The 25,393-nt window shown below is 39.2% G+C and overlaps 1 protein-coding gene across 2 annotated transcripts in view; it reads right to left on the bottom strand.

Moving 5' to 3' along the window:
• The window catches only part of LOC134100679 (E3 ubiquitin-protein ligase UHRF2-like), a 181,531-nt gene that overhangs the window by 94,653 nt on the left and 61,485 nt on the right, over positions 1 to 25,393 (bottom strand). For both annotated transcript variants that reach the window (XR_009941297.1, XM_062554050.1), the window contains exons 3-6: positions 15,720 to 16,015; positions 11,094 to 11,312; positions 10,801 to 10,910; positions 10,364 to 10,550 (exon numbers count right to left, since the gene is read on the bottom strand). Coding sequence is in view for 1 of the 2 variants with exons in the window: in XM_062554050.1 (XP_062410034.1) it covers positions 10,364 to 10,550; positions 10,801 to 10,910; positions 11,094 to 11,312; positions 15,720 to 16,015 (812 nt within the window). In the remaining variant the exon portion in view is untranslated. The remainder of the gene's footprint in view (positions 1 to 10,363; positions 10,551 to 10,800; positions 10,911 to 11,093; positions 11,313 to 15,719; positions 16,016 to 25,393) is intronic.

The following is a 25,393-nucleotide window of genomic DNA, read 5'->3' as shown; positions in this document are numbered from 1 at the left end:
GTAGGCTAGATGGCACAAGTGTTTGTCACAACAAATTACAAGATGCAGTGGGCTATGCATTCATAGACGAGTGATAAAAAAAAAAAAAAAAGATACAGCGCTCAAAAGTGTTATGCCTCTCATCCCATACATTTGGTAGATTCAAAGGAGAACCATTCCTGTGAGAGTCGTCAAATCTAGCTAGGTTTAGGCTATTTGTGTTCGCAGTCACTCTGAGATATGCGTGGCATTGGCACCTGATATCAAATACTCATGCTGAATGAGCGCGTCGCCTGTGCCAACTCGATTTGAAAATGTTTCTTTTTTTATGCGTTCTACAGAGAAGGGAGACTAGCGGCTACGGTTTGGAATGACAGGGAGAAAACATGTCAGAGTAATACGGCGAATATCACTATACATAATATATTTATTTATGTATTTATTTATTGAAGACGCTAGTTAAGGCGGCAGCCCTGTGTTGTTAAGGCGGCCGCCTTAGCAGGAAAGCGCTGCGGGAAACCCTGTCCATCTAAAGACAAGGTGAGAGCTATACATGATGGACCAGCTCCCACAAATGTCAAAGAGCTACGAGCCTTCTTAGGGTTGGTGAACTACTATGGCCGTTTTGTGCCACAGCAGAGCACATTGCTGGCACCACTCTACAGACTCCTAAAAGACCAAATTGCCTAGAGATGGAGCAAAGCTGAGCAGGATTCATTTAACAAATGTAAAGAACTTTTGACCAATGATAGAGTGTTAGTGCACTATGATTCGAACCTGCTTCTTACCCTTGCATGTGACGCGTCTGCTTATGGAATAGGAGCAGTAATTCAGCACACAACACCAAATGGAGAAGAGCATCCAATAGCTTATGCTTCTAGAACACTGTCCCCAGCGGAGAAAAAATATTCACAGATAGAGAAGGAGGCATTGAGCTTAGTGTATGGCGTGAAAAAGTTTCACCAATATCTGTGGGGGCGACAGTTCAATTTGATCACAGACCATAGGCCTCTATTGACATTGTTTGGTGAGCACAAAGGACTCCCCACAATGGCAGCAGCGCGTATCCAGAGGTGGGCCATCATACTCTCTGCGTATGATTACCACATTGTTTACTGCCAGTCAGAAAAGCACGGCAACGCTGATGGCCTGTCCCGAGTGCCACTGTTGGAGACCAAGGACGCTGGCACAGAAACCGTGTCCGCGTACATTGATGCGCTTATATGTGAGCACCTAGAGGGCGTGCCACTGAGTGCAAGACAGATTGCCAAGGCCACAAGGACCGATAGAGAGCTTTCAAAATTGTACAGGTACATCATGGAAGGATGGCCAAAAGAAATTCCTGATGAACTGAAAGTGTATCACAGAAAAAGAGATGAGCTCTCTGTTGAACAAGGGTGTGTTCTGTGGAGTAATTACACCGGCAAAGCTGAGAACATCAGTGCTAAAAGAGATCCACAGTGGGCACCCTGGCATTGTTAAGATGAAGGCAATTGCACGACAATATGTTTGGTGGCCTAGAATAGACATGAGCATAGAAAATGTCTGCAAAGAGTGTGAGACGTGCCAGCTAGAGCAACAAGTGCCACGCCATGTCCCGCTACACCCCTGGGAGTTCCCTGGGGAGGTGTGGAAGAGACTTCACATTGACTTTGCAGGGCCATTCATGGGCAACATGTTCATGATCATAGTTGATGCATATTCAAAATGGTTGGAAGTGTACAAAATGACCCAAATAACATCCACTGCCACCATTACCAGATTGAAAAGATTGTTTGCATCGTATGGAGTTCCAGAACAAATTGTCTCGGACAACGCATCTACTTTTATATCTGATGAGTTCCAGCAGTTTGTAAGGAGAAATGGAATTATCCACACAACAGGTGCGCCAAGACACCCAGCCACAAATGGCTTAGCAGAAAGGTATGTCTCAACATTTAAAACTGGCATGAAAAAGCTGTCAAGAGAAGACCTAAGCATTGAGGACAAAGTTTCTCATTTTCTGCTGCGCTATCGTACAACTCCCAACAGCACAACTGGAGAGTCACCTGCCGACTTGTTTTTACAGAGACATGTGCGAACTAGATTGGACTTCTTGAAACCAAACATCAAAGAAACTGTGAGGAGGAAGCAGTATAGGCAGAAAGAAGAACATGACAAACGGGCTGCAGAGAGACAGTTTGATTCAGACGAACATGTTTATCTGCGCAACACAGCAGGAGAAACTCCAAGGTGGATTCCAGGAGTAGTGAAACAGCAGACTGGGCCGGTATCGTACAGGGTGCAAGGTGAAACAACTGACCAAGTGTACCGACGCCACGGAGACCAGCTGAGACCTCGCTACTCTCCAGAGATTCCAGTTCCAGGACCTGATGAGGAAACAACTCAACTGCCGGAGCTGTTGGAGGATTGTCCCGGAGCAGAACCCTCAGTTTTAGAACTGGGAGAACCACCTGAACCACCTGACCCAGTTCCAGTGGCGTTGAGGCGCTCTCATCGTACCCCAAAGCCGCCACAGCGTTACCAGGATTAAGCATGATGCTGAGAGGCTCTGAGAGACTGATTGCTGATTTTAGTTTATTACAGGTTAACAGTTTAAGTAACTAAAGGAGTTGACAGCATTCAGTAAAGTTATTTGAGTGTAATGTTGATATTCATAGTCATTATGATGTTCATGCACTGTGTAGTGTAGAAGTGTAATTTCAGTTGCCTTTAAACTAAAGGGGGAGGTAATGTGGTGTATTGACACATTAGTTTGATCTGATAGGCTTACCGTAGTTTCGAGTTCATGTGTACTACGCAAGCTCAAGAACAAACACGTTGTTGTATGATGATAACTGAACATGCCATGTCTGATGTGACACCTTGATCTTATAAAGCCTTTTGAACGTGTGCAGCCGTCTCGTTAATGGAAGTACACCACAACTAGTGACCAAGAGATTGGCTGTAAACAGTTCCAAAAGCCCCATAACGAGGAAATAGTCTGGAAAAAGCGCTGCCATTTTTTCCTATGGAGGTCTATGGAAGTGTCGCCACTCTGTTTTATCTACCGCTCTGGGTGAGACTACCACCTAGTGATAAAACCCACAAAAATGGCCTGGTTTTGGCCTAACGAGCATGCGTCACTGATTCAACCCAAAGCAGCAACCATCAAAAGCCGAGTTATGATAAAAGTGTGCAGCTCACCGAGTGGTTACTGGTCTTCAACAATCTTCTATAGCAAGTTTAGCAGCGAAATACAGCTTCTGTCATCTGTTATCAGGGATTTTCGAAATCCCGGAAGTACTTTTTCAACCGTATGTGCCTAATATAACAACAGAATTTGAATTTCACTGCGAAACTTGCTATAGAAGATCGTTGAAGACCAGTAACCACTCGGTGAGCTGCACATTTTTAAAAACGAACGTTTAGGGGTGTTTTAAGGACAGAATAGACCATGCACAAAGCGAGCAATGTTAAAGCCATACAGAGCTCCATTCTAAAGCTGCCAAATTCCACAAACAGGCTCAATCATCGAAATGTCGGTGTCTAACACGTTTTCATACTAGGCAATACAGAAAACAGGCTTAAAGTGTAAAATACCGAACTATCCCTTTAAGAATAAAGGTGTAGTTCATATTGTTGATATGGTCAAGTCCACATTATTACTTACTGTAACACTGGCCTGGGGTGCGTTTCCCGATAACGATGGATAGACACTCTTACGAGGGTTTTCTACGATTCATCTTAAGATCGATCGTTAGGATTTGCCGACTGTTTTCCTGAACATGCTCGTAGCGTGAACGCGCGTGCACTGCTCTTACGATGCTCTTAAGGGAGCTGTCCACGATAAAGGTTCTGAAATATCCCCTAATTTGATGGTGATGTCAGGTGACTGCACGTCATAGCTAAGCCACCGTCTGAACTTCGGATCTATACATTAATTAACATCAATACGAAAATAGAAAACCTTTGACATCTGCATGTAAGCATTCCAATTAGCCTAGGCCATATACCACACGTATACATAGGCTACTTTTTATTATTTAACATTAGATTGTTGCCCCGTTTTTATGTTTGTTGGAAGATATGAAACATATTAGGCTTCGGCTAGCTTACTCCTACATCGTAGTTCTTTGCTAACCTAGACTACTTGTGAGAGCACGGTGTGCTGCCTGTGCAATAATGTTTCAACGTGTCACTTAAGCAGACGTTTGAATAAAGAGGTTGATAAGAAAATGAGGAAATGTGTAGGCTTAAATAACATAGCCTATAGTCTTAGATTTTGACGCAGAACAGACTATAGTCACATATTCCTTTCTCTGTTTTTACCTCATAAGCCTAATAAAAAATAAAAGGCTACACAAAAAGATAATGGCAAACTTTTCTGGCAACGTCTCCTTTCATAACTTGTAGGCTATTCTTATCCGGTTTTAATAACATTATGTCCATTCAATGAAGGCTATTTTGCACGCTAAAACCTGAATCATCACAAGTAAATACAAAAGAATGGTAACGTAAGTTGGATCATTATATTCTTAGTTGTAATCCCCCTGCATATCCTGCTGGTGACTCCACTGAGGCATATGCGTTACGACGCTCTTAGGCAGTAACGAGCACTCTGGATCACTCGTAGATCTACGAGTGTTTTCCCGATGCTCTTAAGCTACAATGGTTTCGGGAAACAGTCAACAAACCTTAAGACGGTCGTAAGAGGGACTTTACGATCATCGTAGGCTTACGATGCTTTCGGGAAACGCACCCCAGGCCTCTTTTCTAGCAAGAAACTGTGGCTAATTACTACCTAGTGCTAGCCAAACTTAATGATACTTACAGTATAGTATAGTATAATAAACTTTTTTTGATCCCTTGAGAGAAATTAATTTAACCCAATTTAACCGAATTAGTGAACACACAAAGCACACAGTGAACACACTAACCCAGAGCAGTGAGCTGCCTGCCCAACCAGTGGCGCTTGGGGAGCAGTGAGGGGTTAGGTGCCTTGCTCAAGGGCACTTCAGCCGTGGACTGGTCGGGGATCGAACCGGCAACCCTCCGGTTCCAAGCTCGAAGCCCTAACCAATTAGGCCGCGGCTGCCCCAGATACTTGTTTTATAACAAAGGCTATGTACACACGTAGCCGGGTATTTTTAAAACCGAATATTTCCCCCCCTCCGTTTATAAAATAATTTTATCCACATTACCTCGAACACACATAACCGAACATCTGCGGTTTCAAGGCACTCAGATCCATGCTTCTGCAGTGTATTCTGACGTTCGAAACCGCAGATCTCCGGTTATCTCTGGCTACACACCAATTTATAAACAGAGAATTCGCAGATCTTCACTTTGCCCGGAGTTTTTTTAAACATTCGGTTATATGCGTTGTCATGTGGATGACAGGTCCAAACGTAGACAAATACCTTCGGTTAAGCAGATACCCGGCTACGTGTGTACGGGAATTGCAAGATAAACCTTTCAAAGTCATGGTGGAAAATGTATGTAAGAAATGTATTTCAATAAATCCTGAAATGGCCCTGATATGTAGGGATGTCACGAGAACCGATACTTGCGATACCTCTCGATTCTAAAATGAAAAAACACCGGCGATGCCTATTTTTTTGAAGCACCGTAAGCACCGACGACAGCATAAGCATCGGTGCTGCGACTCTTCCGGAACTGATGGGGGCAATAGGCTACAGTGTTTCCCACACATAGGCTAGACTAATTTGTGGCGATGCGCCACAGATTCAGCACCGGCAGCCACATATTGTTTTGTTACTTTTTATTTATTTATTTATCTATTTTTTAACGGTATTGAAAAACACGCAACATTCGTTAAGCTGAATTTCCTTTCCCTGCTCTCCCTCTCTGTCACTCACGCGTCTGTCTCTCATGCACACACATATGCACACACACACAAACTCTCCCCTCCGTGCACACAGCGTCTGTCTCCATGAAAACCAACCAGATCATTCCTGGAAGCGTGGTGGTACTGATGCACCTGACGCCGCACACATTTAATCCAAATAAAACATTCACAATAGGGAGGGAAAGTGAAAACCAGCGCCCCAAGTGGTTGCGTTCCTATCGAAGAGCAGCTCCAATGTTAAGTCCCATAGACCGACTTTTCAAAAAAATACTACGCAGCTATTCCAGCGATCTTATCCACCAAAAATATTTTTCAGTCTTCATACTGTAATAATCTACTAACTGTGAAAATATCAGACCCTATTTCGCCTTAATAAAAAAAACCGTAATTGCTCGTTTCATTTCATAAATGGACTACAACTTCAAGTGACGTGACACCCTTCCACGACGTTACTCGCCTAGCATCGTTTGTTTATTAGCCTGTTAGCTAGTTGGTTAGTTAGTAGACAATCAGACTTACTGCCAGCTCTTGTGTGAGTAGGAGCACACAGAGGTGTAAAGTAACTAAATACATTTACTCAAAATACTGTATTGAGTAGCTTTTTTGTGTATTTAGGATTTTTTGAGTAGTTTTAAAAATCGGTATTTAAAATTTTACTTGATTACATTTTGAGTGAAGTATTGTACTTTGATACATCACAAATCCAATCAGTTACTTGAGTAAAAAAAGAAAAGAGGAAAAAAGTGAATCGTCGGAACTACTAAGGTGACAATGATCAGCCAATAAGGTATGAATCTGTCCACTAGCGATGTTCAACTAAATTCAACAAAAGATAGCCTAATTTATGAATTGTTGTGCAGATGGACTATAGGACATTGAACTATATGCTTTTGGTCCATATTTTAAATATTTTGGCAGAGTACGAGCCTTTTTTGCAGGCAAAATGAGTCATTTTGACCATTGGTGCCACTGTTTAGGCCTTTGCGTTAACAGTTTTGAAAAATGTGGATTTTGAGTCGACTACTGCGTCAAAGAAATAAAAAAAGAACTGTAATTTGGACATTGAAATATTCAGGTAAAATAAAATATACAGTGGAAAGCATACATAAGCAGAAATAGCACCTACTTTCTAACAACAAATTAGTATTAACCCTCATGTGTCTGACCGTTCTAGTTTTAAAAACTTAAGTACAATTTTTCATATACAGTAGATCTCCATTTCTCAAGGTCATGGAGTAGCCTACTGTCAGTATGAATAAAAAAACTAAGACAATCGGTATTACCTGGCAATTTAGCTGCTTTAGCTGCCTCCCTAAGCAAAAAAAGTAACTAAGTAACTTTTACTTAAAGTACATTTTTAGTGAACTACTTTTTACTTTTACCTGAGTATATTTTCAGATGGGTATTGTAACTTGTACTTGAGTAACATTTCAGCAAAGTATTGGTACTTTTACTTGAGTACAATATTTTAGTACTTTTTCCACCTCTGGGAGCACAACACAAGTTGTCCCAACATAAAGGTAATTACCACGCGGTTTACATCGCTCTCTGTTATTACAAAAATATGTAAAGCCAGTTCAGCAAATTGCCGTTTTGATCAGTTGGAGATGAAGCGCCCAAACTGGTGACGTCAAATGCTACTGTAGCTAGTACTGTAGTTCGTTATCACCATGTTACAAACAAACTCAAAACAATTAAACTGATCCTAAAAAATAAAGTATGACCACTAGAAGCAATAGAGCTGACCTAAATGCATAGCATATTGAGGGCATTTAACTAAGTTCCCATCATGGGCCGAGATGTATTTTTTCTAAAAGAAAATCCCATCCCCTCCCGCTAGCCTCTAGGAACGCAACCGCTAGATGGCGATGAGATTACTTTCCCTCCCTATCGTGAACGCAATGACGCACAGAAGACGACTAGCTAAATTGCTGTTTAAAATCCGGTTAGCATCATTAGCTAGTCTATGCTGCAGACATTAAAACTCTTGCATTCAAGTTCACTGACCATCTCAATACCAATGTTTTTCAACTCCAAGACTTAAAAGGTTCTGTCCCAAGGAGAAAAAGTAGCTTACCTTGAAACTTAAACACATGTGGGGAAACTGAACAGTCCAACTAGTAGAGTAAGATAAGCTTAGCCTGCTACTTTGTTTACAAAATGTTGAGGCTTCAACCAGACAGCTGAATTTAAGAGGTGGAGTTGTAATATGAATAGTAGGCTATAATCTGCATAAAGTTTGCTGCTAATGAAGATCAGAAATTTCATATAGAATGTATAAATAGTTACAGAATGTGTGTGTGTTTCAAATAAAGACTTTACATCTTGTAAAAAAAAATCATTCACATTGTATGAAAGCAGAGCGATAAAAAGGCGATGCAAGTTGTTGGTTTTTATACAATCCATTAGAAAAGTGATTTAATTATGTGTAAGCCTATGTGATATGCTCGCAATTGGATACTGTATTCTGTTATGCTCTGTATGTTATAGAAATTATATTTCAGTGTTCTGCAAATATTTCAATAAAGAAATTCATTAAGTACATGGGATTTTAGAAAATCCTTTTTTTAACGATAGTATCGAATTTGGCATCGAGAATCGTGTAATTTTACTGGTATTGGCACCGACTACTGATTTTTTGGTATCGTGACACCCCTACTGATATGTCAATAGACATTAAGAAATCATTCTCATTTCAAATACTTATATCACTGACAACAGTAGTCCAGACAGAATATTGTTATTTAAAAAAGTGAAGTTGCAGCACTCAACTGATGTTGATGTTTACATGTTGTGTTTTGGCCTGATGTGCCTCCCTCCACCTATCTACTAATCACAAAGTCAGCTCATCCACAAGTGTTAAAAATCTAGGAGTTATAGTTGATCAAGAACTTCTACTCAATAGTCACATAAAGCAGATCACAAAAACTTAATTTAGTTCTCTTCACAAGTTATTCAACTAGCACTCAGAATAGGGTGACCAGACCACTATTAAATTGAGGTCTTATTATAGCCAGATCATTAACTAAACCCATGTAGATAGATTAGCCTAAAGCGTCCGGCATATCATTTCAATAATGTGTGTGTGTGTCAGTCAATCGTAACAGTCAGCATAATCTTTGCATCCAACCTCAGACTATGTCCTAACAGTCCTCCGATGTGAGCAAACATTAGCAACAAAATCCATTTATGCATTGTTTTCAATAGGAGTGTCCTGACTGCATCACCGTGAGCAGGCAGCACGATGCAGCGCGGCGTTTTGAGAGAACTGTTTCCATTTTCTTCCTGATGCTCGTGTTTCTCTGCTATTTTGAATGGCATATTTAATGGATTCAGTGTAGACAGACAAGACAGTCGCTCGCCCAGATCTTATTAGGACATGGTGTTACAGTGTATCTCTGTAAATACTGTTATGATACCTCGTTATATTTGCCACGCTTTGGTTAGGACAATGCTGAAGAGAAAGTCATCATTCTCAAAACAACCTATGGATGTGAGTTTTCATGCATGTCTGGATAACAGGTGAGGAATGTTTAGGATACAGACTACAGACGCATGTTTTAGACATACTGCAGGCCCTAATGTCTAACTGAAAGTGTGCAGAACTTGTGGATTTACACAACAATATCTAATACATTTTCTGGGGGTTACATCCCGGTAGCCCCTCTAACTTTTGGGCTTAAGTATCTGCAACTTGTAGCCGGAAAATACGGTAGTTAACACTGTGCATAAAAAAACAGTGTTAAACAGACACAGACATTTTGTAAGCATATACATATTTGGAACTATGTTTTCAGGGACCCTTAGATTAGAAAATTGAGAAGTTATATCTTAAGTTGAACTGAAAGTACTCCCACCCAACCCCACCCCACCGCGCTTGTAACAATCTGCCAAAAAATAGAAATAAATGAAATGGCAAGGATTTATAGGTCAATATCAATCTAACATCTTACCGATTCCTACTGAGATGATACATTCTGTTGTTTCCATGTGAAAATATTTGAATTAAAATCATAATTTAGTCCAGGAAGTGTCAACTGTGTTAAGTGTAGATATCCAATACATCTCTCAGAGACAGCAATTTTGGTAGATTGGCCTCTCTGTTTAGAAGTGTTAGATGTTCAAGTCCAACAAAATGTAGAGTGCCAGGAAAGCTGTGATTGGCTTCATGGTAGTGTTTTGCAATGGCATAATCAATGTGTCCTGTACTGATGGCTGTTTTATGCTCTGAAGATAGTTGTTGGAGTGCTCTCTTTGTCCTTCCAACATATTATGCTTATAGACTCGTGTTGGACCCCTATGGCGCAAGCAGGCAGATTTGTAAATAAGGGCAGATTTGTGAACAGGGGCGGAATCCACTAGCTCAGAGATGAGGCAGAGAGTGTACAGATGCATACAGTGCAAGCTGTATCAGGGCCATGATACAGTTTAATTTAAAAACGTACGAATATATACCTATAAGTTTGGTGTTGATCAATGGTTGGAGCGGGTCTTTAACAACAACTATGCAAAAATGTGTGCATGTGCACTAACCAGTCTTCGTCTTCAGGGATGCTGGAGAGTGGGGGGTTGAGGCAGTAGATATGGAAGGCCATATTGCACTCATCACACAGCAACTGCATGTGAGCATCCTGCTTGCCCCCACATACACAACATGAACAGAAGCGACACTCCACATCCGGATCCGCCTTACAGTGCTTACACTCAGGCCCGCTTTTACCTGATGTGAGACACCCCCACCATGCGTGTGCGCACACACACACACACACACACACACACACACACACACACACAGAGAGAGAGACATGCACACACAAAAATGGCAATCAATTATCTATAGCTGTAAAAAATGGGGTTTTAGCTGAGAGCATCTTCTACATTGAATAGGTTAAAACAGTACATCATCTGTTTTTGATCCAACACCAACACCATCCTGGGAGAGATATTATTCAAAGTAAACATCGGCCTACGTTTGAACTTTCCATCCAGTGGAGAGAGAGCAGGAGCTCCCATCCTCTCGACCTCATAGATCTCATCAAGGAAGAGTACTCTGCAGTCTCCAATAATATCACCTGGGCCCCTGAAATAAACATACAAATAAACAGTCAAACAAATAGTCAAAGTGAAGAGAAGTACAAACTAAAAGCCAGAGGCTCATGACAAACAAGAAAACTCAGTTACAAAATATGAATAATAATAAATGGTCTCTTAGAGCATCATAAGATCAAGTGCTCAATTTTCGTCAAGCCATTGCTTCACTCACCCGAGAAGAATCTTCACTCGGACCTCTTTATTTGTCCTCGATCTTTCAATGAGTGCTGTTATTTCTCCATCATACCAAAAGCCCCGTTCCTCCGGGATTTCAATGTTGTAGTTCACCATGACCACCTGTCCAACATTGAGCTGGTCAAAACGGAGTAGGGTCCGGGCCCGCGGACGCACATCCTCTGGTGACATCTCTACTATGCCGTTCTCTGGGTAGCTAAGGAGAAATAGTATGACTGTTAAGGTCACCACCAATTGTATCATTTGCTGGTGCTGGTGACTGCAGAATGGGAAGTATGGGTACATTCTCTGCAAAAGACAAGATTATTTACACCAGATTGGTTGATGCAACAACAAGATGACTGAGTCTGTTCTTTGAACAAGTGTGCAACTACAGTGCCAGAGGTCAAGTTGCAGTTCATGTGAAGGCCTGGTGTGCTATGGTTCTTTTTATACACACCCACTAATTGATTGATTAATTATTGATCTCAGGTGAGGCTGATTATGACAAGGTGACAAAACTTTTGTCTTGCCAAAATCTGACCATTCTGTGTTCATTAAATGATCAATCTTTCTTCAGTTAACGAAATTTATTGACAATTTTACACAGAATTTGGGAGGGTTGTAGCTTTCATATGAACCATTTCTTAAAACAATGGATTAATTAAAAGTCAAGTTATAAGCTGTTGTTTCTACAAAATGTTTAAGCGACAAGACTTTTGTCAGGCACTGTACAGTTAAGGTTAAAGGTGTTATTAATATATAAATGGAGGATCAGCATACAGAACTTTATAGCCTTCTAATATACTGTTTTAACATGTTACTATTCTATCACTATTACGTCACATATTCAGACAGTGAATTAGCAACCTATAAAGTCTTATTTTTGATCAACACTACATATACCAGTAACCTAAGGTCAAGACCAATTGGTTGTTTATCTAAGGAAAATCAGGTTGAAAAACAGCCTAGGGTCTATTGCTAGATGACAACTTGTGTAAAATCTAGTTGGGGATGTAAACAACCTTAATCAGGGTAGTTTTGAGTAAGACTGGCATATTATTTGCAAAAACATGGCATATAGTGGTAGCCTTATTTGTTTTACGAACCAAAAGCTCCGTTAGCTGGAAGTGATACACCAAGTTTGAGCAGTAGGCTTATGTCCTTAGCAATAAAGTAACTTGAAATAAGTATTTTAATAGATATGCAGCCATTTTGGGAAGCATATTGTTGGGGACTTGTGCTAATGGCAGCAGAGGAATATTCTTCACTGGTTCAATGGTGAAAACATCATTCTGTATTCTATTTTGATTTATGTAGCTACTAAATGCGATAACTTAAGCGGCATAGAGAGAATACTAATTGGTCTTTATTTTAAATATATATATATATATATATATATATATATATATATATACACACAGTGTGGAGCACATGTATTTGATACCATGCTAAAACAGGAATATAAAATCATCATTTGACAATTGATCTTAAAGAGAAACTATGCAGGATTGGCGATTTCATCTTAAGTTTCGGTTTCGTTTTTCATTTTCGCTCGTTTTATGCTTGCATATTTCTCTGCAGAGCTTCCCCGACAGCTATAGCGTGTATATTTATACATATATAGGCTATATATAAATATATAAATTGCAAGCGTGGTTCTTCTTGCTCTTTATGCGTCTCAGCCTTCCAGATGTAAACAGGGAACGATCGTCTCCTGAACAAACTGCAAGGTTAAAATAGCAGATAGGGACACTGGGTGCGGGAGGAAATATTACTGTTTTCGGTAAAACTGGTCAGTCAAGCAAAACAACGATTTCTAAGTGATTTTATGACTATGAAAAAGTTGCATAGGGTGTCTTTAATGCCTTAATTAAAAAAAAAATAGTAAAAATCAAACCGCCAAGGACACCAATTTTCTTTGTGATTGAAGAATGTAAATAAATGTTTTCCTTAGATGCTAGGGGAAGTAAGTATTTGACCCCCTATGTAACGCTATGGGAATTTAACACATAGGGTTAACACATAGGGTTAACATAGGGGCAGACAAAGTTTTATTTTTAAAAGCCAGCTATTTCATGGATCCAGGATATTATGCATCCCGATAATAGTGGGGTACAAATTGTCATTAACGAAATAATGGTCCCGTAGGATTTTTTTGCTAAAATTTATTTTTGTTTTATTTGCTTTATTTGGGGTCCTACTGTTGTAACATGACGGGGTGCAAATTTTCTGACCTCGTTTTGCCCCTCCTCTGGGGGGCGCTTTCTCACCTTGGCCAGGATACTGATTGCAATCATACATCTACTAATAATGATCACATTTTCACAATCTTGGTGTCAATTTAGGGGTTATTGAGGATGCGGAGTCAATTTATGACAGTTTCATTGTGATCGGAAGTTGTTATGACTCATTTTTTCATAACATTGCAGTAATAAAGGAAGGCAAATCCAATTGGGCAAAGTCGCCAAACAGTAAGTGAGCTCATATCTTGGGAACAATTTGATGTATGTTAACGAAACTTGGTCACATGACAACTGACCCCCTCCCAAGGGTACACAACAAATTTGGTGTAATTCGGCCACTTTGTAATTCAGGCTGCCGACTGCTGCCGCGCTTACAGGAACCAGGAAAGGAAAACAATATTGGCAGATTTAAACAAACCAACTAACATGGAGCAGGGTAGACCAACGGAAATTTTACATGGCATCTCATCACGCATTGAAATTCCATAGCCTGGCTACATTCACTAAATCAGGAGGTGTGCATTAGTTTCTATTCTGTAACTTGGAATGATAGCCTACGTGACTGCACTTTAACAAAACATTGAAGAAAATAACTGAAATGTGCTCTGTTGTTCTGCTTAGTTTTACAGTAAAAGTTTGAAAAGAATTTCAGCATCAGAGTTTCCCTTGGGAAATTGGTTAGCCCTATCTATTCTAATGTAGCTAGCTGGTTAGACTTCATCATTACCACACACACAAGTGGGGGCAGAATTACAAATGTGTCATAGAGTGACAATGCATTAGTTGATTTGGTTAAAAAGTCACAGGTTAGGTTATTGATTATAATAGTAATGTTGCTACTCAGAAATATTGAGCTGTAAAGTAACTCAGACTTTTAAAAAACATTTTTTTAAAGGATATCGACTAACTATCGTTATCGTCAAAAGTCAAGGTCAAGTTGCAACCATACCATGGGCGCAGTGATATCACACACTACTTCCTTCTTGTTGCCTATGGGGACTATTGACTTTGTTCCATTGCCAACAAAAAAATGATACCAGAGTGCATTTTTAGGAAAGATAATTTATTATTTGCCATTGTTTTGTTTAGCCCAGTTCCTCCGCTGTGCGAAGTAGACCTAGCTCAGAACGCGTTTGGTTGTTATGCAACTGCTAACTCAAAGAACATGGAATGCTGTCTCGGTTAAATCAAAGCGAAGAATCAAACGTCGCGGAGTGATTATTAGCTGTGAAGAGTCACCAGTGGTGATATTGCTTAATATCACCACTGATAGAACGTGTCTCGTCCAATCAGCTATTGCTAAATCGTTCGACCAGACCTAACTGTTGTATAATGTGCAACAAACTGATACTTGGAATAGCTTTTGAATAAACAAACAACAAATCCGACTGCAATTAAAACCAGCGATAGACTAATGGTCCTGAATTTAAGAGCGTTTCATAATGCCACACAGCTACCTACAACGAGTGGTACACAGAGCGAGGTCACTTATGCTGCCTACCAGAGACTATTTTTAGGTCACATCGTTGCAAATTTCATATGATGATGCATCTTTCTACAAAATAGTTTGTCTTCTACATCATTAAATTATTCAATAGGCTAAACATATAGCCTTACGTCAAAAGTATGTAATAGGCTTATGTAATTTTGATCAGCTACAGGCAATGAGTGTGATGTCACTTTGAGGCTACCAGAGATTGCTTTTGACACACATCCTTGTACATTTCATATGATGATTTGAATCAAATGATTGTGCTTATCCATCAAGTTATTCAATAGGCTTAACAATAAACATATAGTCTTAAGTCTATAGTAGCTGACTAGTTAGTAAACTGAATCAGTAAAAAAATGTCATATGCAGCCATGCCTAAATTCTGCTCAATGCACATTTATTATAAGGTAATATAATGTAATATTAAATATTCATTATTGAATGCTTAGCTGGAATTATGCTTTCCATATCATCCTATTTTTAAAGTAGGCCTATCTACAGGCATGCAATTGGACTATGGATTTTCTACAGGAATAGCATGTTTGAACGAGCACTGCAGTAGTACAAGTTAAAATGCAGAATCCAAATCATAAACTCAAAATAGGAGAAACTGATACAATCCCAACAACCCACAGTGCATTTCTGTAATGCATCAATGACCTCAGGATTTGTACTTACCTTGCAGGTACTTACAATCCCATGATACCCAAATCTTTCCCCACTCAAAGAACATAGATACAGACAGTCAGAGTGAGTGAGAGTGTGAGAGTGAATCAGTGAATGTGTCAGAGACAGACAAGAGGTGGACAGTATTGGCGGAGATATCCTGCTTGTCAATTTCCAGAGAACTGACGAGTGAAATGGAAACAGAGGCCTCCACACTTACTCCTCATATTTGATTTGGTAGATGAGCTCATCCTGGATGAGTCTGCAGTCCGACTGAGAGGTGGAGGGTTCACTAATGTCCGAGTTTATGATAGAGTTGCAGTTATTGTCCAAGCTGGCTGCATCCTGTGCTGCCTCCAATTTGCCATTAGTCCTTGTACTGGCTTTGCCACTTTTAGCTGTTGAGGCCACACTGGCTTTGCTATTCAGTCGAGTAGAGGCATGTGTGACATTCTCAATGGTCGCCTCAAACCAAGCACCAATGCTGATGTCTCTGCAGTCCACCAACTCGTTTATCTGACCAGAAAGAAATACATACGCTAGAAGTTATTTAAATCATCATGCTCCCAATTCACAATTCAACTACAAAAGCACTCTAAACGACAGCTGGACCCTTATATTCAGGCATGCAAACTGGTCAGGGGTGAAAAAGGTGAGACTCTTCTCCGACACCCCCCCCCCCCCGAAAAAAAAAGAAAAAAAAACATGGAAACAAATCTTCCAAAGTGTGAGGGACCCGCTTTCTTTCTATCTCTCTTTCTCTGTGCTTATGTACTTACTATGTACTTATTACACATTTCTGATGATTTCATAGGCCTAATGGACACTTAAACTATCAGAATAAGGATAAGTCTGAATATTTGTTGGACCAAACCAGGTAATTAATAAACTTGCTTGAGACACACACTATTTCAAACATTCAAATATTATTATATAAAATAGGGTAGATAGGCTTTTTTAACTTCAAATTGTTTTTAAACGTTTTAATATGCAGCCAAGGTTACTACAGATTGTGGTTTAGGCTATATTGTGCTAGTGTGTTTAACCAACCAATAAAGTTATGTGAACTGTCTTCATATTACATATTACAAACTGGAGGCTACCTGTAGGCACAGACTGATCAGGGTCCTCCTGTAACTCGACAATAAAATGTAAATTTAATTTACGCATGGCTTACGAACTCGTAATGATCCGGGTGTGACTGAAACTTGTTGAAAGTCACACACATAACTCTGGTTACGTGCGTTACGTGATCTGGGTCTGAAGCAGTCGCAACTTTTTTTGGCTACGTTACTATAGCGAATCTTTTGCGTACAGTAGGCTTTGCGTAAGGTCTGCGCAGTGTGCTTCGAGTAACAGGGCCCACTTTTCTTAAAGACAGCATTATCAATCAACTACTGTACGTCTCTGGACAAAACGAACCAGCCCAGTTTATGAGCATTTAATTCAACTGTCACATTAGCCTTTGATATACTGATAAAGTCTGCCCATTTGCTTCACCTTTTGCCGATGGTTCAAACTGCACGTATTCTTCATCAAAAGAACTCGTTATGTCTACTCGTTATCGTTATGTCTACAAGAAAACAACCTATGCTACGTTGCTACACTAATCTCAGCGTCTTTTTCTAATAGAATTTGAAAGTTTCAACTAGCCCACCTGTGAAATCCCTCGGCATCTCTTCTCGCCAGAATCACTATTCCACCTGACATCTCAGACGCATCTATCTGCGCTCACAACAGAGGCTATAGGTTAGCCTACTTGGCGTGCGCGTTCTGTTCGCGTTGCGTCTTTATCAACAATTAGCTTCCACTAATGTTTATTAAACGTATAGGGGCTACATTCACGCTTCCCTTGCTGATCAGACACGTTTTAAATGCGGCTCTGGAAACACCTCAAGATGCGTTAGCGTCTGCGCCTAATTTTTAAACTCAGTTGTAAATTCAATTCACCTTGACCCCCCCCCCCCCCCCCAAATATTTTCTCATCGGATCTGCACGAATCATGTAAGTCACCTATTTTTTATTCAAAACGGCGAATTTCGCCGAAAGGTGAGGAGTTTGCATGCCTGAATATTACTTAAAGAGCAGCGTGCAGATTGAAATCATAACTAGATACATGATCTTGTCTAAAGAGGTCTTATAAAACACATTGTAAAAATAACTATGTGACACAAATTCTAAGACAGGAATTTTGACGAAAATAGGCATTTCAATCTAACCGCCTTTCCGCTAGCAATACGTATGGCGAGGGACATAAGAACGCACGCCCAGTTCGGTCATTGTGGCTGTCGATGTAGTTAAACAGCAGTCGTGAGAGACAGAGCAAACGAGAGATAAAGTTTTCAATCGAGCTTAGAGAGGGTGAATTACTGCGTTTGTGGTGGTTGCACTAATTCCTGCCATTCAGAACATCAGCAGCACTTAAAGCTGTCGTTCGCTAAATATAATCAAAGATTGTATAGTTACTCTATAAACCGTCTCTGATAGTCAACAATTTTTCATAATCATAATTATAGATATGATCATCGATGTTGGTTTCATCGTCCACATCCATAGTTACTTGAGTTCGAACTTCACCGGACTCCCTCGGGAGTCGTCACGTCCGGTCAGGGCTATTATGCGGAAGTTATTTGACCACAACGTCATCTACAAATATCGTTGTTATATATTTCTCCGGTTCTGAAATTCTAGTTGTTTGGACATTAGTATACACTAATGCTGTATAGAGGTATCCAACCTGCACGCTGCTCTTTAAGGCTATGTAACCCAAGGCAATATCAATTCAATAAAAGCAATTCTGTGTAAAACATTCACTTGTCAAAATGTACATATTAAACTGTCATGCAAAATGTATTCATTTTTTTTTGTAAATATACATATTTTGCCCTTTTTATGTATTTAATCAGACAGGACAGATGGTAAGAGGAAGCCAGCAAGACAGATCTATGGGGTGCGCCCAGAAAATGACCCGGGTTGAACCATAGATATTAAACAGCTAGATGCTGCATTGGGCTCCAGAACGTATGTAAATAGCACTGCCATATTGGTGGCAGCGATCACTGGAGGACAATGGAGACACAGGTGTCTCCGATTGGAAATCAGACAGGTTTCTCTAGTTACCGGCAAGTGTTTCCCATAGACATTTAGGTGTTTGCCCCCAGCAATATGTCGGCTGTGTTTACGTATGCCACCTAATTGATCTCGATGTACATGCGGTACAGATGGTACGGGTTGAGAATGCTCCTTTCTTTGCCGCACATCAGGAATCCCGAAGGTGCAGCATTTGTAACTAGAAATGCAATTCCAAGGAATTACCAGTGCATGAAAATGCAAAAAAGTACAATTAGATAATGTAGATATGGTTACTAAGGTGTAGCTAGGGCAAACATGGTGGTTGCATAGTTTAATGAAAAGTTCATAGTGTGAAGGTAGACAGTTTAAAGCTTAAACATTCCAGTTCTAACTTAACTAATGATTTCTAACAGGTATATTAAAATGTTAACTATGCTAACAATGATAACCAGGTTGATTGGTTTACTAAGCTAATGATTTCTAACAGTAATGGTAAAAATGCTCACAATGCTAACTATGTTAACAATGCTAACCAGGTTGATCAGCGAAATTAACTAATGATTTCTAGAAATTATGCTAAAAATGCTTACTATATTAACAATGTTAACTATGTTAACAATGCTAACCAGGTTGATGAGCTAACTTAGTTGATGATTTCTAACAGTTATGCTAAAAATGTTAACAATGCTAACAATGCTAGCTAACTAACTTGCTAGTGAGGACTTTTATTTTGAAACATTTGTTGCTAGGGAATCCATGGTGGCCACTATCAGGAATAAAGAAGTTACTGCAGTATAATAATGTTGATTGCTATGGAAACTGTCATAAACGCTTAATTTTAATGGTTGCTATGTTGGTTGCTAGGTACATGGAGGTTTCATATAGTTGACTGGAGGCATAGTTGATGAGACTGACAGTTGGAATGGTTGAACAGTTAAATAGTTGAGTAGTTTCAATGGTTAAATGATTTAATAGTGTTTTATTGCAGTGAGGACTTTTATTTTGAAACAGTTGTGGACAGAGGGAACAGTTTACAGGATATGTAGTCTTCACAGAGAGATTGTATGCTTAAAGACTGAGAGAGAGAGAGCTGCTGCAGCTGGCCTGGCCACCTGGCATAAGATTCTAATTACCCTATTATGATGTCATAATCACAATGTTAAGTCTATGGGAAATTTTTAATAGTTTTTAATTTAAAGTTTAAAAAGTATAAAAGTTACAAAGTTGAAAAATACAAAGCACACCTGTCCTAAGTAAGACCTACGTAACATAGTTGGAATGAAGTTTCTACGTTAAACGGTTCAAGCTGAATTGCGTGCGTTAGAAGTAGTGGAATAATAACTAGAAATGCAATTCCAAGGAATTACCAGTGCATGAAAATGCAAAAAATAGATAGAAAATGTAGATATGGTTACTAAGGTGTAGCTAGGGTAAACATGGTGGTTGCATAGTTTACAGAGAGTTGATAGTGTGAAGGTAGACAGTTTAAAGATGAAACATTCCAGTTCTAACTTAACTAATGATTTCTATTCATGTTAAAATGTTGATTAGCTAACTTAGCTAATGATTTCTCGCAGTTACGCTAAAAATGTTAATTATGCTAGCAATGCCAACCAGGTTGATTAGCTAACTTAACCGATGATTTCTAGCAGTAATGGTAAAAATGCTAACTATGCTAACAATGCTACATTTGCTAACAATGCTAACCAGGTTGATTAGCTAACTTAGTTGATGATTTTTTTGTAGTTATGCTAAATATGCTAACTATGCTAACCATGCTAACAAGCTAACTTGCTAGTGAGGACTTTTATTTTGAAACATTTGTTGCAAGGGTATCCATTGTGGCCACTGTCAGGAAACAAGAAGTTACTGCAGTATAATCATGTTGGTTGCTATGGAAACGGTCATAAACGCTTAATTTTAATGGTTGCTATGTTGGTTGCTAGGTACATGGAGGTTTCATGTAGTTGACTGGAGTCATAGTTGATGATCGCTAACAGTTGGAATGGTTGAACAGTTAAATAGTTGAGTAGTTTCAATGGTTAAATGATTTAATGGTGTATTATTGCAGTGAGGACTTTTATTTTGAAACAGTTGTGGACAGAGGAAACAGTTAACAGGATATGTAGTCTTCAGAGAGATTGTATGCTTATAGCCAGAGAAACTGACAGTTGATACAGGTGTAATCAATTTACCAGGCTAGTCTTAAGAGAGCCAGAGTGTATATGCTTGAAGCCTGAGACAGAGTAAATAATTTAAAACTTGAATGTAGTCTAATTAATGTTGATAGACAGAGAGTTTAATGGATGTTGATAGACAGTTTAATGGGTGGATGAGTGAATGGTCTGAAGAAGATGAATGGATAGAAAGTTGGATGGAATGTGCCTTATATTCTTGTAGAGTGGAGAGACACAGCTCTCTACTGAGAGTAGTGGATACAGATACAGGTGTAATCAATTTAACTGGCTAGTCTTAAGAGAGCCAGAGTGTGTTCTTAAAGCCTGAGACAGAGTAGATTGTTTAAAAGTTGAATGTAGATCGTCTAATTAATGTTGATAGGCAGACTGTTTAGAATGGGTGGATGAGTGAATGGTTTGAAGAAGATGAATGGATAGAAAGTTGGATGGAATTAGGAAGACTTATGTTGATACAGTTGATACAGGGGAACAGAAAATGTAGTCTCAAGAGAGCCAGTGTGAGAGAGAGAGCTGCTGCACCTGGACTGGCCACCTGGCGTAACATTCTAATTGCTGCCGTGATGTCATAATGAGCAATGTTAAGTCTATGGGGAAATTGTTAATAGTTTTAAATGAATAGTTTAAAAAGTATAAAAGTTACAAAGATGAAAAATATATAGCACCCATGTCCTAAGTAAGACCTACGTAACAAAGTTTGAATGAAGTTTCTACGTTGAACGGTTGAAGCTGCATTAAGAGCGTTAGAAGAAGAAAAATAACTAGAAATGCAATTCCAAGGAATTACCAGTGCATGAAAATGCAGAAATAGATAGATAATGTAGATATGGTAGATAAGGTGTAGCTAGGGTAAACATGGTAGTTGCATAGTTTACAGAGAGTTGATAGTGTGAAGGTAGACGTTTTAAAGATGAAACGTTCCAGTTCTAACTTAACTAATGATTTCTATTCATGTTAAAATGTTGATTAGCTAGCTTAGCTAATGATTTCTAGCAGTTACGCTAAAAATGCTTATTATGCTAGCAATGCTAACTTTACTAACAATGCTAACCAGGTTGATTAGCTAACTTAACCGATGATTTCTAGCAGTAATGCTAAAAATGCTAACTATGCTAACAATGCTAAATTTGCTAACAATGCTAACCAGGTTGATTAGCTAACTTAGTTGATGATTTTTTGCAGTTATACTAAAAATGCTAACTATGCTAACAATGCTAACTATGCTAACCATGCTAACTAGCTAACTTGCTATTGAGGACTTTTATTTTGAAACATTTGTTGCTAGGGTATCCATGGTGGCCACTATCAGGAAACAAGAAGTTACTGCGGTATAATCATGTTGGTTGCTATGGAAACGGCCATAAACACTTAATTTTAATGGTTGCTATGTTGGTTGCTAGGTACATGGAGGTTTCATGTAGTTGACTGGAGGCATAGTGGATGATAACTGACAGTTGGAATGGTTGAACAGTTCAATAGTTGAGTAGTTTCAATGGTTAAATGATTTAATAGTGTATTATTGCAGTGAGGACCTTTATTTTGAAACAGTTGTGGACAGAGGACGTAGTGAAACAGGATCTGTAGTCTTAACTCATTGGCTGCCAGCCATTTTCAGTGCAGAGCGCTCCATACTGCCAGACGTTTTACAACATTTTGACCGTTTTTCCAAGATCCACCGAACGGTGAGATTTATGACTATGTAAACACCAAAGGTACCAAATGAAAGAGTAGACTCTCTTCTTTTACCAGGAAAAATCGGTTTGTTTCTATCGTTTTCCGTTCTTTAGTAATCGTCAGTAGAACATGGGTTGGTTATGCTAAAAACACCTGTTTTTGACCAAAAAATGGAGAAAACGATCTTTTTGTGAAAATCAACTTTTTAACGTTAGCGTTTCAGTAGTATGTCAACCACGATTGCACTGTTATCTCGTCAGTCTCGTCAAGGTTGCTATGGACTCTGATGGTCGCTAAAGACTCTGAACAGGACGGTAGACTTAGCAAGCTAGCACTAGCAAAGTTGTTGTTAGTCTATATAGCAATATTCAATGTAAATGCATCATACCGTTCACATGTTTTCCATCCTTGATGTAAGAAGTAAGCATATTTATTCGCTGGATCACGTGCAAACTAGATCCACTGTGGTCGATCTTCAGTTTGTTAGCTTGCATCTTGCATGTTGCATCTCTGCATGTTGGCAGATACTAATCATCCAAATGGCACTGCTGCCATCTAGCGGCTCGGATCGCTAGTACAGTCTGTTTACAAGCCTGAAACCATGCCAGATCGTTCCCAAGCCCACCCAGGAGCCCTCCCCATTGAAAAACGCAATTGACGTCTATAGACGTCAATGGCAGTCAAGGTATGTGTCTAAAATGACGTTTAAAGACGTCAATGGCAGTGAATGAGTTAATGAGATTGTATGCTTAAAGCCTGAGACAGAAGGTGCCTCTCATATAGCGTTTACGCGTCCTCTCTCGCTCCTCACTGATCTACATAAAGAATGATGGAGCGGCAACAATGGGATAGTCTAGCCCTTCTTCTATCTTTCTTTATGTAGATCATTGAGGATCGGGGAGCGAGGGAGGACATATAAACGCTGCTTGAGAGGGACCCACAGTAAATACTTTAAAAGTTGTATGTAGATAGTCTAATTAATGTTGATAGACAGAATGTTTAATGGATGTTGATAGGCAGATTGTTTAATAGATATTGATTGACAGTTTAATGGGTGGATGAGTGAATGGTCTGAAGAAGATGAATGGATAGACGGTTGGATGGAATGTGCCTTATATTCTTGTTAAGAGAGACACTGATACAGCTCTCTGAGAGTAGTTGATACAGGTGTAATCAATTTAACTGGCTAGTCTTAAGAGAGCCAGAGTAGGCCTACTCTTAAAGCCTGAGACAGAGTAAATAATTTAAAAGTTGAATGTAGATAGTCTAATTAATGTTGATAGACAGAGAGTTTAATGGATGTTGATAGACAGATTGTTTAATAGATGTTGATAGACAGTTTAATGAGTGGATGAGTGAATGGTCTGAAGAAGATGAATGGATAGAATGTTGGATGGAATGTGCCTTATATTCTTGTAGAATGGAGAGACACAGCTCTCTACTGAGAGTAGTGGATACAGATACAGGTGTAATCAATTTAACTGGCTAGTCTTAAGAGAGCCAGCCTGAGACAGAGTAGATTGTTTAAAAGTTGAATGTAGAGCGTCTAATTACAGTGCATGAAAATGCACTGTACTGTTCTTCCTAGACTTATTACAGTGCATGAAAATGCACTGTACTGTTCTTCCTAGACTTCTTATTATTATTCTGCTTACCACTTTTTCTGCCCGCAATTCCTCTTCAACCGTTTAACTTAGAAACTTCATTCAAACTCTGTAACGTAGGTCTTCTAATGGATCGGGTTGCTATAATTTTTCAACTTTGTAACTTTTATACTTTTTAAACTATAAATTAAAAACTATTAAAAATTACCCCATAGACTTAACATTGGCCTCTATGACATCACAATCGGGTCGTTGAGCAATTAGAATCTTATGCCAGGTGGCCAGCCCCACCTGCAGCAGCCCTCTCTCTCTCAGGCTATTAAGCAGACAATCTCTCTGTGAAGACTACATATCCTGTTAACTGTTTCCTCTGTCCACAACTGTTTCAAAATAAAAGTCCTCGCTGCAATAATACACTATTAAATCATTTAACCATTGAAACTACTCATCTATTGAACTGTTCAACGATTCCAACTGTCAGTTATCATCAACTATGCTTCCATTCAACTACATGAAACCTCCATGTACCTAGCAACCAACATAGCAACCATTAAAATTAAGCGTTTTTGACAGTTTCCATAGCAACCAACATGATTATACTTTCGTAACTTCTTTATTCCTGATAGTGGGCACCATGGATACCCTAGCAACTACTGTTTCAAAATAAAAGTCCTCACTAGCAAGTTAGCATTGTTAGCATGGTTAGCATTGTTAGCATAGTTAGCATTTTTAGCATAACTGCTAAAAATGATTAGCTAAGTTAGCTAATCAACCTGGTTAGCATTGTTAGCATAGTTAACATTGTTAGCATAGTTAGCATGTTTAGCACAACTGCTAAAATGATTAGCTAAGTTAGCTAATCAACCTGGTTAGCATTGTTAACATAGTTAGCAATGTTAGCATTTTTAGCATTACTGCTAGAAATTATCAGCTAAGTTAACTTATCAACCTGGTTAGCATTGTTAGCATAGTTAACATTTTAGAATACCTGTTAGAAATTATTAGTTAAGTTAGAACAGGAATGTTTAAGCTTTAAAATGTCTACCTTAACACTATCAACTCTCTTTAAACTATGCAACCACCATGTTTACCCTAGCTACACCTTAGTAGCCATATCTACATTTTTTTGCATTTTCATGCACTGGTAATTCCTTGGAATTGCATTTCTAGTTACAGTGCATGAAAATGCACTGTACTGTTCTTCCTAGGCTTCTTATTATTCCACTACTTCTTCTAACGCTCGCAATTCATCTTGAACCGTTTAACGTAGAAACTTGATTCAAACTTTGCTACGTAGGTCTTACTAAGGAGACCTGTGCAATGTATTTTTCAACTTTGTAACTTTTATA

Source organism: Sardina pilchardus, chromosome 14 (assembly GCF_963854185.1).
Source record: "Sardina pilchardus chromosome 14, fSarPil1.1, whole genome shotgun sequence".
Taxonomy (NCBI): Eukaryota; Metazoa; Chordata; class Actinopteri; order Clupeiformes; family Clupeidae; genus Sardina; species Sardina pilchardus.
Note: the sequence above shows the minus strand (reverse complement) of the source record. Positions and strands in the feature narration are given on the sequence as shown.